This window comes from Anarrhichthys ocellatus, unplaced genomic scaffold (assembly GCF_004355925.1).
Source record: "Anarrhichthys ocellatus isolate YVR2014 unplaced genomic scaffold, GSC_Weel_1.0 scaffold82, whole genome shotgun sequence".
NCBI lineage: Eukaryota > Metazoa > Chordata > Actinopteri > Perciformes > Anarhichadidae > Anarrhichthys > Anarrhichthys ocellatus.
The window spans coordinates 219,791-234,391 of NW_022280112.1; the positions used below are offsets into that span (position 1 = coordinate 219,791).

At 43.7% G+C, this 14,601-nt stretch overlaps 1 protein-coding gene across 3 annotated transcripts in view; it reads right to left on the bottom strand.

The window, feature by feature from the left end:
• The window catches only part of brinp2 (bone morphogenetic protein/retinoic acid inducible neural-specific 2), a 225,657-nt gene that overhangs the window by 53,832 nt on the left and 157,224 nt on the right, over positions 1-14,601 (bottom strand). For all 3 annotated transcript variants that reach the window (XM_031874543.1, XM_031874542.1, XM_031874540.1), the window contains one exon: positions 1,691-1,927. In XM_031874543.1, the coding sequence (XP_031730403.1) occupies positions 1,691-1,927 (237 nt within the window). The remainder of the gene's footprint in view (positions 1-1,690; positions 1,928-14,601) is intronic.

Here is a 14,601-nt window from a genome sequence, read left to right on the forward strand (position 1 = left end):
AAGAATAATTTAATTCTAGGTTGATTCAAAGGAATGAAGACATTTTGGGCCAGCAGCTCTCAGAGAAGTTATTGATTGAAGGGCTTTATTGGAAAAGCTTGTATTAAAGGTTAACACGTTGGAGAAAATTTCGACTAAAACTTAATTGTTTAATTTATCAAACCTTAAAAGCTTCAAAAAGGTTCTGGTGTGGTATTAAGGAGCTGATGGACTGTATTAAACTGTAACTAATCAGCTCATTTGATCTGATGAAACGTTCAGGGCTCTTCAGGCTTCTTTGCTCTTGTTGGCATTACTGCTGGTATCTGGATTCCACCTTCTTAGGCCGAGGACACTTGCCAGGTCTTTCATCGCCTGGAAAACTCGAGGCCTGTCTACCAGGCACTTGGTGTCTACTCTTGTGCCAGCTTTCAAGGTCACAAAGCCAGGTAGCGTCTGTTGTTGCCAAGCGACCATAACCCGCTAACCGTATCATTGACCAACGCTGTCTTCTACAAAACTACAATCCCACACAACTAAACTGCATGCTCAATTACCTTACAAGGGAAAAGTATTTTCTCCTGGATTGTGGCCACAGTTTGAAACACGTGGTTAACGTTATAAATTATACAAAACAAAACAAATCTTGACAAAACTTCACAGATAGGTTTGGTAAAAAAAAAAAAAAAAAAGTGCTCGGTTCACAAACGGCAGTCTCCTGTTCTTAAAAGCCCTGTGTTCATTATAGCCCGTTCACCACCCTGACCCCGTCCCAACGAGGACCTCCGCATTTGAAACGTATTTGAGAAAATTCAATCCACGACAAAATACGTTCTCTTCAAAATCTAATTCAAAATGCAGTTTTGTTGTTGGGGAAAGGCCTCTTTAGTCAGAGCTGCACTGACATCTAACATCTCCACAAGCATCTGCTGTGCTCCAAAAGTTTGATTTATGTTCATCTCAGGGTGCGACCGCCTTTCATGCATCTACATTGACAACATTAGATCTGAGTGCGCAAAGAAGCCCTTACTGGTCCAAATATTTTACAACCAACTTCTGGGATTTCCAACTCATAACCCACTTTATAAGGCAAACTTCTCTTTCCTTTGCTTCTTTGCTGAATGTATTCACAGTTCAAGCTGCTGAGGACTCATTCATTCACACAAGACACATTAGCCAAAGTGTTGAATTAGAAAATGTTGCCCTTTTTTCACCATCCAGTGGTCGTGTCAAGAACAAAACTGTGGCAAACAGTAAAGCTAAAAGCAACACATACTCACAGGGAATGTCTTGTGTTTAAGAGCGCAACATACCATCCTGTTTTAGCTTGAACACATTGAAAAACAAAGCAGTTAATACTGTTAGCTTAGCTTAGCAAAGCTTCGGCAGGTATAGAAGAGGCAAAGAGTGACAGAATAGGAGATGTGAACGAGAGGTGGGCAGGATGAAAATGTGCAAGTAGTAGTGGTATTACTACTATTTCTGTATTATTGTACCATGTCTACTACTACCTCTTTGAGATGCACACTCTCAATATCTCCATTTCTTTGCAAATAACATTGCCGTTTCGAGGAGTTGACGAGTTATTGGTTGAAAGTGTTTGTGTTTGTGGTTGTCACTGTTTAAAATGCAAAATACACGCATTTAAACAGAAGCTGATTCAAAACACCCTCGTCACAAGCAGAGTTTCCGATATCGTTCCAGCCCGTACCTGATTCCATGAACTCTTGGTTGAAGCTGTCCCAGGCGTTTCTGCTCTTCTTCAGGTTCTCCTCCATGACCTTGATGTCAGCGAAGGGACAGTTGCACTCTGGGAAGCGGGGCGAGCACCGGCACCAGCAGTCATTGTTGCGGCAGAGCAGCTCGCCCTCCGAGTTACACGCCACATAGCTGAGGGCTGCCTCCACAAAACGCCCCCGCAGGAACTCTGGCAGGACATCTTGCAAGCCTGAAAAAAAAGAGAGGAACACATGGTAAGGTATTACTTCAATTTCAAAATAATTGTTTACAAACTTTTCTCACATGCTTTCACACGTTATTTTTGGAGGGCTGAGAGTAGAAATGTTGAGAATGTGGAGCGGCATTTTTAGCCTTTTAATATAAAATGAGGACTTTTTTTTGATGCATTAAAGAACATTGTGAATCTTTTGCGTAGCATATTTACTAAGCATACAATTTCTCACAGGATTGTAAATATTGATTTTTAACAGAACATTTTTAACATATATGCTATTGTTTATGCTGGCTCGCTAACATGTCACACTTCAAAGAACAGAGCCATTGTTGGCGTTATCAGCAACACCTGTGGTTTTCCTACTCTGCCATTTCCAAAATGCCTGCTTTGAAAAAATGCCTATTGGCAAAGTTTACAAGGCTATTTATGACATTGATCTGCTGAAAAATGGTGCCTAAGAGCCAATATGACTACACAGACTGGCCCTCTAAACAGGGTGCTCTTTTATTTTCAACTTGCATGAATTTTCAGAGATGTGGCAATCAGGAGACACTCTTAAGCACCGGTGGATATTTGGGTTTCGTCAGGTGAATCCATCCCTTGCACAATCAAAAACCTGCCACTATCCATCTATCAGTGGTGGGCCGTCAGGGCCTGCAAAGCCTTCTCTGCTGGCCTAAACAGAATCACAAAGTTATATCTATTTTATAATTTAATGATTTTTCTTAAATACACTACATGTATTGTAATTTATAAAAATATTTTTCCCATTATCTTATTTTCTCATTGCACAGCTACTGTCTTCCTCAGTTGCTCTGCTTCCAGTGCAGCTTGTTTTAAGTAGAGCTTTTATCCAATCAGATTTCACCTCTGTGTCTCTAGGTAAGAACAGAGGCCCAGGCCTGCAGACTCTCAGGTGCATCCAGTGCAGATTAAAGTAAATGGAGACGATATTGTTGATTGTCATAGTGTTCAACCAGATGACGTGTCAGCGCCTGCGAGCCGGCCTATAATGACGTCAGCATAACGTGCAGCTCAGTGTCCATGCAGCTCTGCCGCGAGTGCAGAGTGTGCTGTGATTGGTCAGTGGGCGAGCACGTGACTATCGTGAAACGAAATAGCAGAGGCTGTCGGGTAGTGAATCACATCACGTGATGCAGCTCAGCCAATCAAATATGGGCATTCTGACTGAGTGAGATTACCACACACCATGACACAGGAGACTGAGACGAAGAAAGACACTGCAGAGCAGTACGTTCAATGTTCAAGTTGTGAAAGTAAAATCATAAGACGATCTCTTTGGACCGTGACTTTAAGGAGCGATGGTGGGTCTCACAGCCAGACCAGCTGAGAACCACTGTCCTCCATGAGCGCAGAAAACATTATATTTTCCTGAATATAAGCTTCTGCATTTTCCAGATGCTCTAGTACTATTCAAACGTATTGCAAGTCTCGTACCGAACGTTACGTACATAGGTACGTACATTTAATACGTACATTTAATACGTACATAGTTACAGCCTTAGCAACTGATAACTGTGGCGCCATCATATAGTTATAAGGTGGTATTTCAGCTGCAGGACAACAGTGAAGGCCTAGGTATAAAATGCACGGCCCGTCACTGCCATCTATATTATCTATATATATATATATATATATATATATATATGTATATATATTATATATACATATATATATATATATATATATACACGTTCTGTATTTCTACTCGTGGAAGGCCAGGAATCCCCTGTCAGAAACTCATGTCCAAGAACACTTTGACTCTCACAAACCCTAAAATCTATTCTAAGGCGAGTTATATCACTGGTCAGGCTGTTCTTATACAGCGTTCGTAACTATGTCTAGAAAAATTATGGATATCAGGCCAAATTAAGTCGCATACAAGTAATCATTCAAAAGTCACACGGCCTGTGGACAGATCAGACAAAAGCTGGTATTTCCCACAGGAAACCGCTGTTGGTGTCCCGTGTGAAACGAGAAGTCACCGTTGACTAATTTGTCACGTCATTTCAGTATTTATTTCAACCCAACTAAGTAGTATTGTACCTCAAACCTAACCAAGTATTCAAGTATTTCACAATCTTTTCCGAAACGTAACCAGGTAGTTTTGTATCCTACACCTTACTGAGTAGTTCCCTTTTGAAGATGTAGAAGTTTATTTTGAAAAGACTGCATACGTGTAATGAGCTGAAATCAACACACATAGCTGGACATTAGCAGGAAAACACACGATAAATGAGGAATAGGAACCGCTATATGAGGCTACGTTGCACTGCTAAAGGCAATGTAAAAACAATGTTTAACTTTGTTTTTTTGCACAATGATCAGTGGACCCCCTGATGTATTTTCACGACCCCCTTTGGGGGTCCCGACCCCCAGGTTGAGAGCCACTGCCTCTTACAGAATTTGAGCACTATACTGTTAAAGCACGCTGTATTATTTCAGAACTGGTTATTCCATACTTTACACACTTAGATGGATTTTGTGATACATAGTGTATGTATGATATAAGATTTGTATTGTACCAGCAGCCGGCCCAGACTCTTTCTCCCCCTCCACCCTGAAGCATTGTGCTGATCAGCTGTTTCCGGTGTTTACAGACATCTTCAACACCTCCCTGGAGACATGCCACGTACCAGCCTGCTTCAAGGCCTCCACCATCATCCCCGTCCCCAAAAAACCTAGGATCACAGGACTTAATGACTACAGGCCCGTCGCCCTGACCTCCGTGGTCGTGAAGTCTTTTGAACGCCTGGTCCTGTCTCACTTAAAAACCCTTACTGATCCACTCCTGGACCCCCATGCAGTTCGCCTACAGAGCTAACAGGTCTGTAGATGACGCAGTCAACTTGGCCCTTCATTTCATCCTCCAGCATCTGGACTCCCCAGGAACCTACGCCAGGATCCTGTTTGTGGACTTCAGCTCTGTCTTTAACAACATCATCCTGTCTTTGCTGCATGACAAGCTCTCCCAGCTGCACGTGCCCGACTCCACCTGCAAGTGGATCACAGACTTCCTGTCTGACAGGAAGCAGTACGTGAAGCTGGGAAAACACGTCTCAGCCTCCCGGACCATCAGCACCGGTTCCCCCCAATGATGCGTTCTTTCCCCTCTGCTCTTCTCCCTGTACACCAACAGCTGCACCTCCAGTCACCAGTCCGTCAAGCTCCTGAAGTTCGTGGATGACACCACCCTCATTGGACTCATCTCTGGTGGGGTTGAGTCCACCTAGGTGGGAGACTGACCATCTGGTGACCTGGTGCGGTCTGAACAACTTGGAGCTCAACGCTCTAAAGACGGTGGAGATGGTTGTGGATTTCAGGAAGAATGCAGCCCCACCAGCCCCTATCACCCTGTGTGACTCCCCCGTCGACGCTGTGGAGTCCTTCCGCTTCCTGGGCTCCACCATAACCCAGGACCTCAAGTGGGAGCTGAACATCAGCTCCATCACCAAGAAAGCTCAGCAGAGGATGTACTTCCTGAGGCAGCTGAAGAAATTCAACCTGACAAAGACAATGATGGTGCACTTCTACGCTGCCATCGTTGAGTCCATCCTCTGCTCCTCCATCACAGTCTGGTACGCTGCAGCCACTGCCATGGACAAGGGCGGGCTGCAGCGCATCATTCGCTCTGCTGAGAGGGTGATTGGCTGCAATCTGCCGTCCCTCCAGGACTTGTTCGCTTCAAGGACCCTGAAGCGAGCAAGAAAGATTGTAGCCGACCCCTCTCAGCCTGGACATGAACTGTTCGAGTCCCTTCCATCTGTCAGGAGGCTGAGGTCCATCAGGACCAAGACCTGACGCCACATGAACTGTTTCTTCCCATCTTCAGTCAGGCTCATCAACAAAGCCCGGGACCCCCACTGACTCTGTCATCAACACAGTTTCCTACCAGTCACTACCCTGCACATCCCTTCTCTGTTTCTTCATTTAAACACACTTGACACTTTACATTACACTTCATCATACTTGTTTATAGTCCTGTTATCTGTTTGTTGTGCCCTTTATTTTATATAGTTTCTATTTCTTGCACTGTGTTGATTGTTTAATGCTATTGTTTAATGTTATGCACCACCCGCCATGACAAATTCCTTGTATGTGCAGCATACATTGGCAATAAACGGTTTATGATTCTGATGAGGACCCGACCCACGGAGTCAAACAGGAATAAATTCCCAAGCTACGCGAAACGTCTCCACCTCCTCTAACAGCGGGGGTAACATCCCACTTTCACCTTCTCTTTCATGATTTAAATTATTTAAAAAAAAAGAGCTATGCTAAGTGCAGTGCCACCGTCTCATGACTATTAAACCAAATCAAAAGCCCATGTGCGATCTTAAAAGCACGTTGTCATTCGTTGGGAACCAGCAGAAGGCTTTTTAGTGTTCACGCTGCTTCTCTGAACCCGTCAGTTGGTCCGTGTCTGTCTGTCCGTCTCTAATCACCAAGAAGCTCCCTCTCTCCTCACTCTGACTTTCAACAGCCAAGTCAATCCTGCTATGAATATGCACGTCTCTTCTCCGGTGTTTACTCTCTCAATGGCTTGGAAAGCAATGCAATTAGTCACATTTTTCCTCTTCCATGTTTGGCAGGTGCTTTGAGGTTTTAGTGTGTGTGTGTGTGTGTGTGTGTGTGTGTGTGTGTGTGTATGAGTTGTAAACCTGGCAGGGCTTTCTTCAGTTTGGGAACACCAATCGCTATCCAACTTTCCGTGTCTCCCTTCCACCTCGCTGTTTGTTGAGCCGTCTTTCTACTTCTCCTGTTTCTCTCTACTTTTCCTTCAGTTACAATCGCTCTGTCACTCTGTGGAAAGTACAGGTGGCCATTTTCCCAGTCAACTGCCTCTGGGTTTGTAAGGGCTTATACTGTATCCTCTTTGCTACCGCCGTGGTGGTAGCAGTAGTAGTAAAAGTAGTTCCTTGTTGTTAAGAGTCTTTTTGAGTATACGGTGACATACAGCACTGAGAATAACTGATTCTGTTTGTTTTCAAGCATGACTGAAAGCATGGCTGTATTCCAAGTATTTATAGACACAGTTAACTTTATGAGAGATGTTTTTTAGGTCTCAAACAAAAGGCCTCGCTGTGATAGATTGAAATGGGTGATATTGTTGTTTCATTGAAATGAGCGGGAGGTCACTTCTAAGTATTGTGTATATCATTTATTAAATGGGCAGCTCAAATCAAGCAATCACTCTGCATTTGAGAAAAAAATGAATGTGTTGTCATGGTTGCTTGACAACAGGGTCCCAGGGGGGCATCACTTCCTCCAACAGGGAGCAATGCAATTTATTTAGTATAGCCCAAAATCACAAATAACAAATTTGCCTCAGAGGGCTTTACAATCAGGTTAAAGATATATAGTAACAATAGTAGCTGCTACACTCCTGCTAAAAAATTCCCTTTAGAGTTAACTTCTATGGTGGAGTGGATTGAGCACAAAAAGATCCAGCTGCTCAATGACTTGCAGCGCTTCGTAAAGAGGAGGTTCCACGCTGAATGTGCAAACAAACAGGAGCGCAGCAGAAACACACTAACCACAACCTCCTCAGCACCACAATCTGTTGCAGGTCTTGACACCAGAGAGATGAATGATGGCCGTAAGTGAAACCTCTCTCCAGAACTATTGGCAACTTAACCTCAGGGATCGGAGAGAGAAGAGCAACACACCTCCACCCAAAACAAGCAGTTATCAAAGTCAACCTACTGACGCTGGACACTTTCTCAATAGTTGCACAATAAATAGCAGCCAGCACAGAGGGTCTATTTTATTGTGAACATTACTATTTATTTATGAAAAATAACATTTATACCCTGGCCTGTCTTGAGCTATTGCTTCAGTATAATATGTTATTGTAAATGAAATATATAAACTATGGGAGTGAAAAGTTCCGCAACACTTCTGGACCAGCTTTGGTTTGATGTTACAAGGCGTCGTTCAATCTGTCTTCTTCCTTTTGAATATTTTTTGGAGCAGTATTCAAGCCCCAGTAGTTAGCAGAGCAGTTGTGTAGTTATCTTAGATAATTAATGAGGAGACGATCTGCTCTGTGTGTACATCAAGGTGTGTGGGACAGAGCCAAACATTCGTCGATGTCTCCTCTTCTCAGCTTGCTGCTTCCAATTTTCTCGACAATCGTTCATCCGATCAATTTCCCACTTGACGGGTGTATGCTGACCCTTGTAAAGTCAAGTTTATTTATATAGCACATTTAAAAGCAACAGGAGTTGACACAAAGTGCTTCACAGTAGAGGTCGTCGGGTTATTATCTGCCTCAATACAGGTATCCACAAAAATAAAGACATAAATGTAATATAAATAAATAAAAGGTGTAATACAATAAAACAATAAAAGAACAGTAAAAATGTACAGTAGATTAGAAACCAGTAAGAGGATGTTGGAAATAAAGAACCCCAAAAAGTGCAGTGTTGAGTGTGATCTACTGGACACATGTATGAGCAGTGTGACATGAACACACTGTGCAGAGAGGGGACCCCTATTAACTGAAACACCGCTGAACGGCACAGCTCGCTCCCCGCCATTGCTCATGTGAGCTTTTGACGCGTACACTGCACTGCACGAGAAATGTTAAAAAAACAATCTGCTTTGCTTTGCAAATATTTTAGGAAGAAGGAAATGCATAAAGCATAAAGTCACAGGGTGACTTTAAATCAACTGCATATTTCCTCTTATGGTTCCCAACCAACTAGAGTATGTTAACTAAGAACAGGACTGCTTATGTATTACATAGGATGTAGAGCTGAGTGCTGCACATAGAAGGACACGGTGATGAAGAAAACATTCTCCTTAACTCATCCATTATTACGCCTCCAGGTTGCTTCATTGTATTCCAGTTTGATTTATAGCCTATTTTAACTTGAATTATTATCAATCTTACATGGGCGTCGTTTTATTAATTACGTAGCACTCTGTGGAGGCAGTATTAAGACACTCATTTAATCACTCAATGAATCAATCAATCACCGATCCTCCATGCTGCCACGTTGCGAGCGCGGAGGTGCGGACTCGCGAGCAGGACTCCGAGGCGGCGCAGTTAAAAAAGATCAATCGCTTCCTTGGTAAAAGTTCAATGAAGAGTTCGGCGACAGGTGATCGATCTGTTAGCGGGGGCAAAGAAAGCAGGTGAAGAGGGGAGGCGGGAGAAACGGAGAACAGGCTGTGGTCAGGGAGAGGGAGGCAGGAACACCAAGACTGCATAATGCATTAGATGATCCGGAAGGTGACTGGGGAACGAGGGCTGGTGTATGTGTAGGGGAGATAATGAGGGAATGGGGAACAGGTCTGCTGGTGGGTGAGGGGTTCAAGAGATCAGATGCATGAACCAGGGGAAATCCTGGAGGTAAATAAGGTAAATAAGTCCCTGTCGCTGGAGGTAAATAAGGTAAATAAGTCCCTGTTGCTGGGGTGCCACATTATGGACAAGCTGTGCTGAGTGGTGTACAATGATCTACCTTTACTTTACTCTTCTATGCTACTTTTGACAACAATGTCTATGAGTTTGCTCAGAACCTGAGCAGTTCTCAGCTGCCTAACGTGGTGAAGAAGTAACGAAGATAAGGACGGGTCCTTCCAAGTCAAGTTGCACGTCACCATTTCTAGTAGGATTATGATTCTGGATTCCTCGAAAACAATATACACCGATTCAAAACATGTACTTTTCAAAAAAAGAATTAAAACCGAAATTCTTATAATTTCTAAATGAATATGCTCTCCTCCTGACTACATTGAAAAACAAAGCAATTTTACTTTGCCAATTCTAACACACTATTCAAACTCTGCAGAAACTAAATAAAACTCATCAAAACTCATCTTGGTTAGCCTAATTGTTCTAGTCCAACAATCACCAACTCTGGTTTGGTGGAAATAAAGCCTTAATTTATCGGGTTGAATGTGAAAATATTCTGGTTTTAAATAGATCTAATATAAGTGAAGATTCAGAAAATGGATTGGCAATTTCTCACTTCAAATTACTTTTTTAGTTTACTAACCCTCTTTCCAAATCTTGGACAGGATATCCTGTGGATTGTGAATGTTTGAGCGTAAATGATGCACACATGCATTCTCGCCTCTAAACAAAGGACTCAGTCCTCTGTAGAATTCGAAGGATGCCCGACATTGGAACTGTCGTTCGAATTGTATGACGAAGCATCCTTGAGATTCAGCTGTTGAGCAATCCTTCCTTGACCACAGAACAAATTAACTCAATCAGCAAACTATTACCCTGGAATATAACGTTCGCCGCTCTAACTCGGGCAACCAAATGACCACAAAGTAAACATCATTACGTAGGCGTCACAGACGTAACATGTAAAAAAGTATCTGCTAACCGCGTTAGCTGGTGACTCTCAGTGATGTGGTTGCCATCAGTGTTTATTATCTATCTGATGATAGGAAAGAAGTTAAGAGATTGTGGATGAAATTACAGTTAGTGTTTTTGCCTGCTAAAAGTCATTTTTCTTCCGGTCCCTACCATGAATTTCAGGACCTGTCTGTGTCTCCTTCTGACGGAGGCTTTCCTTCCATCCAGCCACAGATTTGGATCATCCCAGTAGACCAGAAATAACAGACCCGCGGCCCTCTCTCGTTCTATCTCTCAATCTCCAGCAGAGACCATTTTCGGCAATTTAAGGCTTTTAAGCCTCCCTCTCGACCACCGCCCCTCTGTTGTCAGCGTGTGTCCGAGTGCCTCGGTCCACTGCTGCCGGAATGCGCTCCCTGCTGTGGAGGCTTTGCTGCTGCTGGTACCCTTGGAGAGGGTGCTCCTGCTCTCAGAGCCTCTGGCTCTGGCGGCGACTCAGCTTCAATACACGGTAGAGTAGACGGGCTGGCACTGATAATGCTGCATCACACATACCGTGCTGTCTCTCTTTCTGCTTATCTTTATGCCTGCCTGTCTTTTATTCTTTCTTTCCTTCTGGCTGTCACTTGAATTTCCTGCAGACTTGCTGCAAGGAAGGAAATGCTCAATTTATTCAGCCGGGGGTTCCGGGGGTTGTTTTGTGTTCTCTTGCGATAGTTTTGTGTTCTTTCGCAGACATTCAGCCACATGGCGGGCAAGTGCAAAATGCAGGGCAGTAAGGTTGGGAATAGATGGATTTGCGTGTGAAAAGGGTAAAATGCCTCCATAGCCCCAAGTGCTCTTTCAAAGGATGAAGTTTCATCTTACACTCCACCTCTTCCTTTCTAAATCTCTCCCTCACTTTAAACAACCTTTACATTTGAGATCCACATTTAGAGCCGTGATGTCACAGGAGTCACCGACGGGGCATTCGGTGAGCCATTTATATGCCGTGTTACACAGTGACAGGTGGTGTGCTGAGAATTTGTTTCAGTGACTGCCCAGTGTTGGGCCCGAGCAGTGGGAGGCACTCGACAGACCTCTCTCCCTGCAGGAGTTCACAAGAGTCGTACAGCATCTGTCCCTAGGCCCTGCTGCCGCTATTGATGGAATTCCAGCAGAGTTTTGAAGGCGCATTTGGGGTGCTGTGACGGAGGGGGGTTGTTAGAGGTTTTCCTGGAGTCCCTCTGAGAAGGCCACCGAGCAGCTGTCAGCAGGCAATGGTGTCATTTCTGACTTGAAAGCAGGGCCTGCAGATTCATTTTTGTGCTTTCATTAATAAAACCTTTGTAGCTAATACACAGAGAAACTACTTTGACAGGGTAATACACTGAGAGCATGTCCATATTGTGTTCCAGGGACATCTATTGTACACGCATATTTCCGTCACTGGGAACAGACTGAGTTGGAATTGAAGGGGAATGTTTGCTTGTATTTAAAACGGACTATAACTGTGTGTACATACTGTATGTTTACATAATTTTCATGAATTTATTAAGTTGGAGAGGGGTTTCAATTTTGAGGGAAACGTTTTTGCATTCAGGCGTTTGTGTTATGGTCGCGGCCGTGATGGCTTGAGTCATCCTTCTGCAGGTCTGCACAGGTTTTCAGTGTTACATTTACTCGACATGCAGAGACGGTGAGAGTGTGAGCCGTGGTCGAACACAGACGGAGGGTTTTGCAAATGCAACAAGTACATTGTGAATGATGTGCAAGACTTCAGCAGGTCCTTGGGAAAGCGCCTCGTCAATAAGGATGGACTGGGGAGAATATCAGAGGGTGTCCATAAGACGATGGACACATTCAAGGATTCTTGCCATTATAGCTGGTGGTTACAGGAGAGGACAGATGCCATGGAAGTACTTTTTACAGCAGAATGCGGAAAAAGGAATAGGGGATTACAGCCGCATTGTCAAATAGTTGTGGTTGTTGCAAAAGTCCTTTGAGGGTAGAAACCTGGCTACAAGTAAAGCAACTGCCACTAACGCCCCGGCATCAGTTCTTTGTGCTGTAGACCCTTAAAGTACCGGTAAAGGTCTCAGAGGAGGACTAAAGTGGCCATTTTGTACCTGCCAGTATAAAGGCGAGATTAAGGTCTGGTGGATTTACAATGTGAGTTTTGTTATTTCCAGCCACAGGTGGAATAAAGCTTTTTGTTTTAGCTTCACATCTGTGGCTCGGACAATTCTGCACCTCGCAATTTACATCTAATGGCAATGTTCAGTGCCTATGTAGGAAGTAGTGTGCACTGTATGTATGTAGTAATGTCGAAAGTAAGGGTATGAAGGTAGGAGTTTTAGATGGGTATGTAGCGAAGTTGACTTTCAGGCAGGAAAATATGTCTGCTTCCTGTCATTTACCCTCCGCTACGTTACCATGGAGCCCACACTATCACTAACTGCACTCACTGAATAAATGATGTCTAATTTGTTACAGTGAGGTGGAAAGGCCTGCTGTGGGCAGTAAAAGATAGGAGTGAGAGGCAAGGCCTTGTGTTCCCAGAGAACTGTATACATGCATGGCACGAAAACAAGCGAAGACAAGAGGCTATGTACAGTGCCAGAGCCTGTAGACACAGTTCAGTGATGGACTTTTGATTTGAGTAATGTGTGGTTAAGGTGGAATGAAAATTATGCTGGATTTTAAAGAAAAAACTAAAAGTTATTACCACCTCTCCCATTTGTCTCTGTTCATATCAGCCTTCCCCCCAAAACCTCTATTCTACATTTCTTGCCTTCCTTCTCTCATGACAGGAACCACAGGAGGGCGATGAAGTAAGAGTCCACACTGAGATGTTGCACCAATCCTGAGTCTCACTCCTTGGGTTTCCTCAGCAACACATTTCCTGGCCCATGCCCAACGTCAATCCTCTATTCCATCCTCTGTTCATCCCCTTGTACTTATTCAATCTCACCCCTCTGCCGTTTTCATTCCCAAGTTTCCAACCTTCTTTCATCGCTCCTCCGCTTTACATGCCGTTCCATGGAACTCATTTGCACACATAAAACGACATGGTGTGTAAGTGGACAGTGTGCTCAACAAAGTGATGGCTGAGATATGGTTTTCAAAGGGGACTAAATCTCTGTGTCCTCTCGTGCGCTCAAAGCAGCAACTAAGACACTGTGGACTACGCTCTGTACTCTGTACAGATAAATGAGACAGACAGGATGGACATCAATTTACATTCTGTTCTTTTCAATCTTGTGGTTTTAAAGTTTATTATTTATCCTGATGTAATCATTTTTACACTCAAGTTTCAGTGTTAACCACTATCAGGTCTCTAAACATGGATGTGTGAGACAGTGAAAGTCACATGTATATTTCCTGGGGGCCTTTAGCATCTGTATGGGACTTGACAGGCTTTCAACTAACTCCAAAGTAAACACATCCGCGTCATTATTAGAAGACGTAGTATAAAGAGCGAGAAAGTCCTCTTAGGGCGGGTGGGACGGGGAGGTTTGATGGGTAAAACAAACATAGACATTTGCTGAGGAGGCAAGAGTCAACGCTGACTTATTTTACTGTAGTTTTGTTACGGAACTGCCATTCCTAACTAACTCCAGTTACGTAACAAACGCAGCCTACTTATTTTACGTAACAAAAAGAATCATTATCACCCAAACCACGACCTTTTCTAAAACCTCACAAAGTACTTTTGTTACGTTAGCAAACCTAAAAACCAAGTAAACCTACGTTGGAAGTGTTTTTTGAAAAGACACTTTGCATTGAGCAGAAACTGACAAGCCACCCCTGAAACATCCAACACTGATGCTAGAGGGGTACATAGAGTGAAACAGTTTCAAGCTTAGAGCCACCGACCAAGCGTCAGTATTCAACGTCGGATTAAGGAAGTGTTGGCATGACCATCACAGTATGTCTCTCTGTATAATGGCATGTTTTGAAATGGCAATAATTCAATGACAATCACAAGACAGACACTGGCTAATGTCTGCAGAGTGAGTGAATCCTTTAAAAGGATGGTTCTGGGTAGCCAAGGGAGCTGCTTATTTTCCAACACATTGCCGAATGAACGACGTCACTGCGGGTCCTAGGAAACCTTCTGTCAGGAGTAGCCGAGCTGTTCATTCTGACATTCAACGATGAGCCACATGTAGGGCACTGATACTGTATTCTCAGTCGGTCTTTCCATGAGTGCACTTGCCTTCGGGTGGAGTTTGTCCTCCGTGACCCTTTGTCCACACAGAGCATTGTGGTGAGAGCGGGGGTCACTTTCTTTGTTTTTGTGAAAGAAGATTATGTAAACTGAAAGCTGCTTAATCTAACTGGT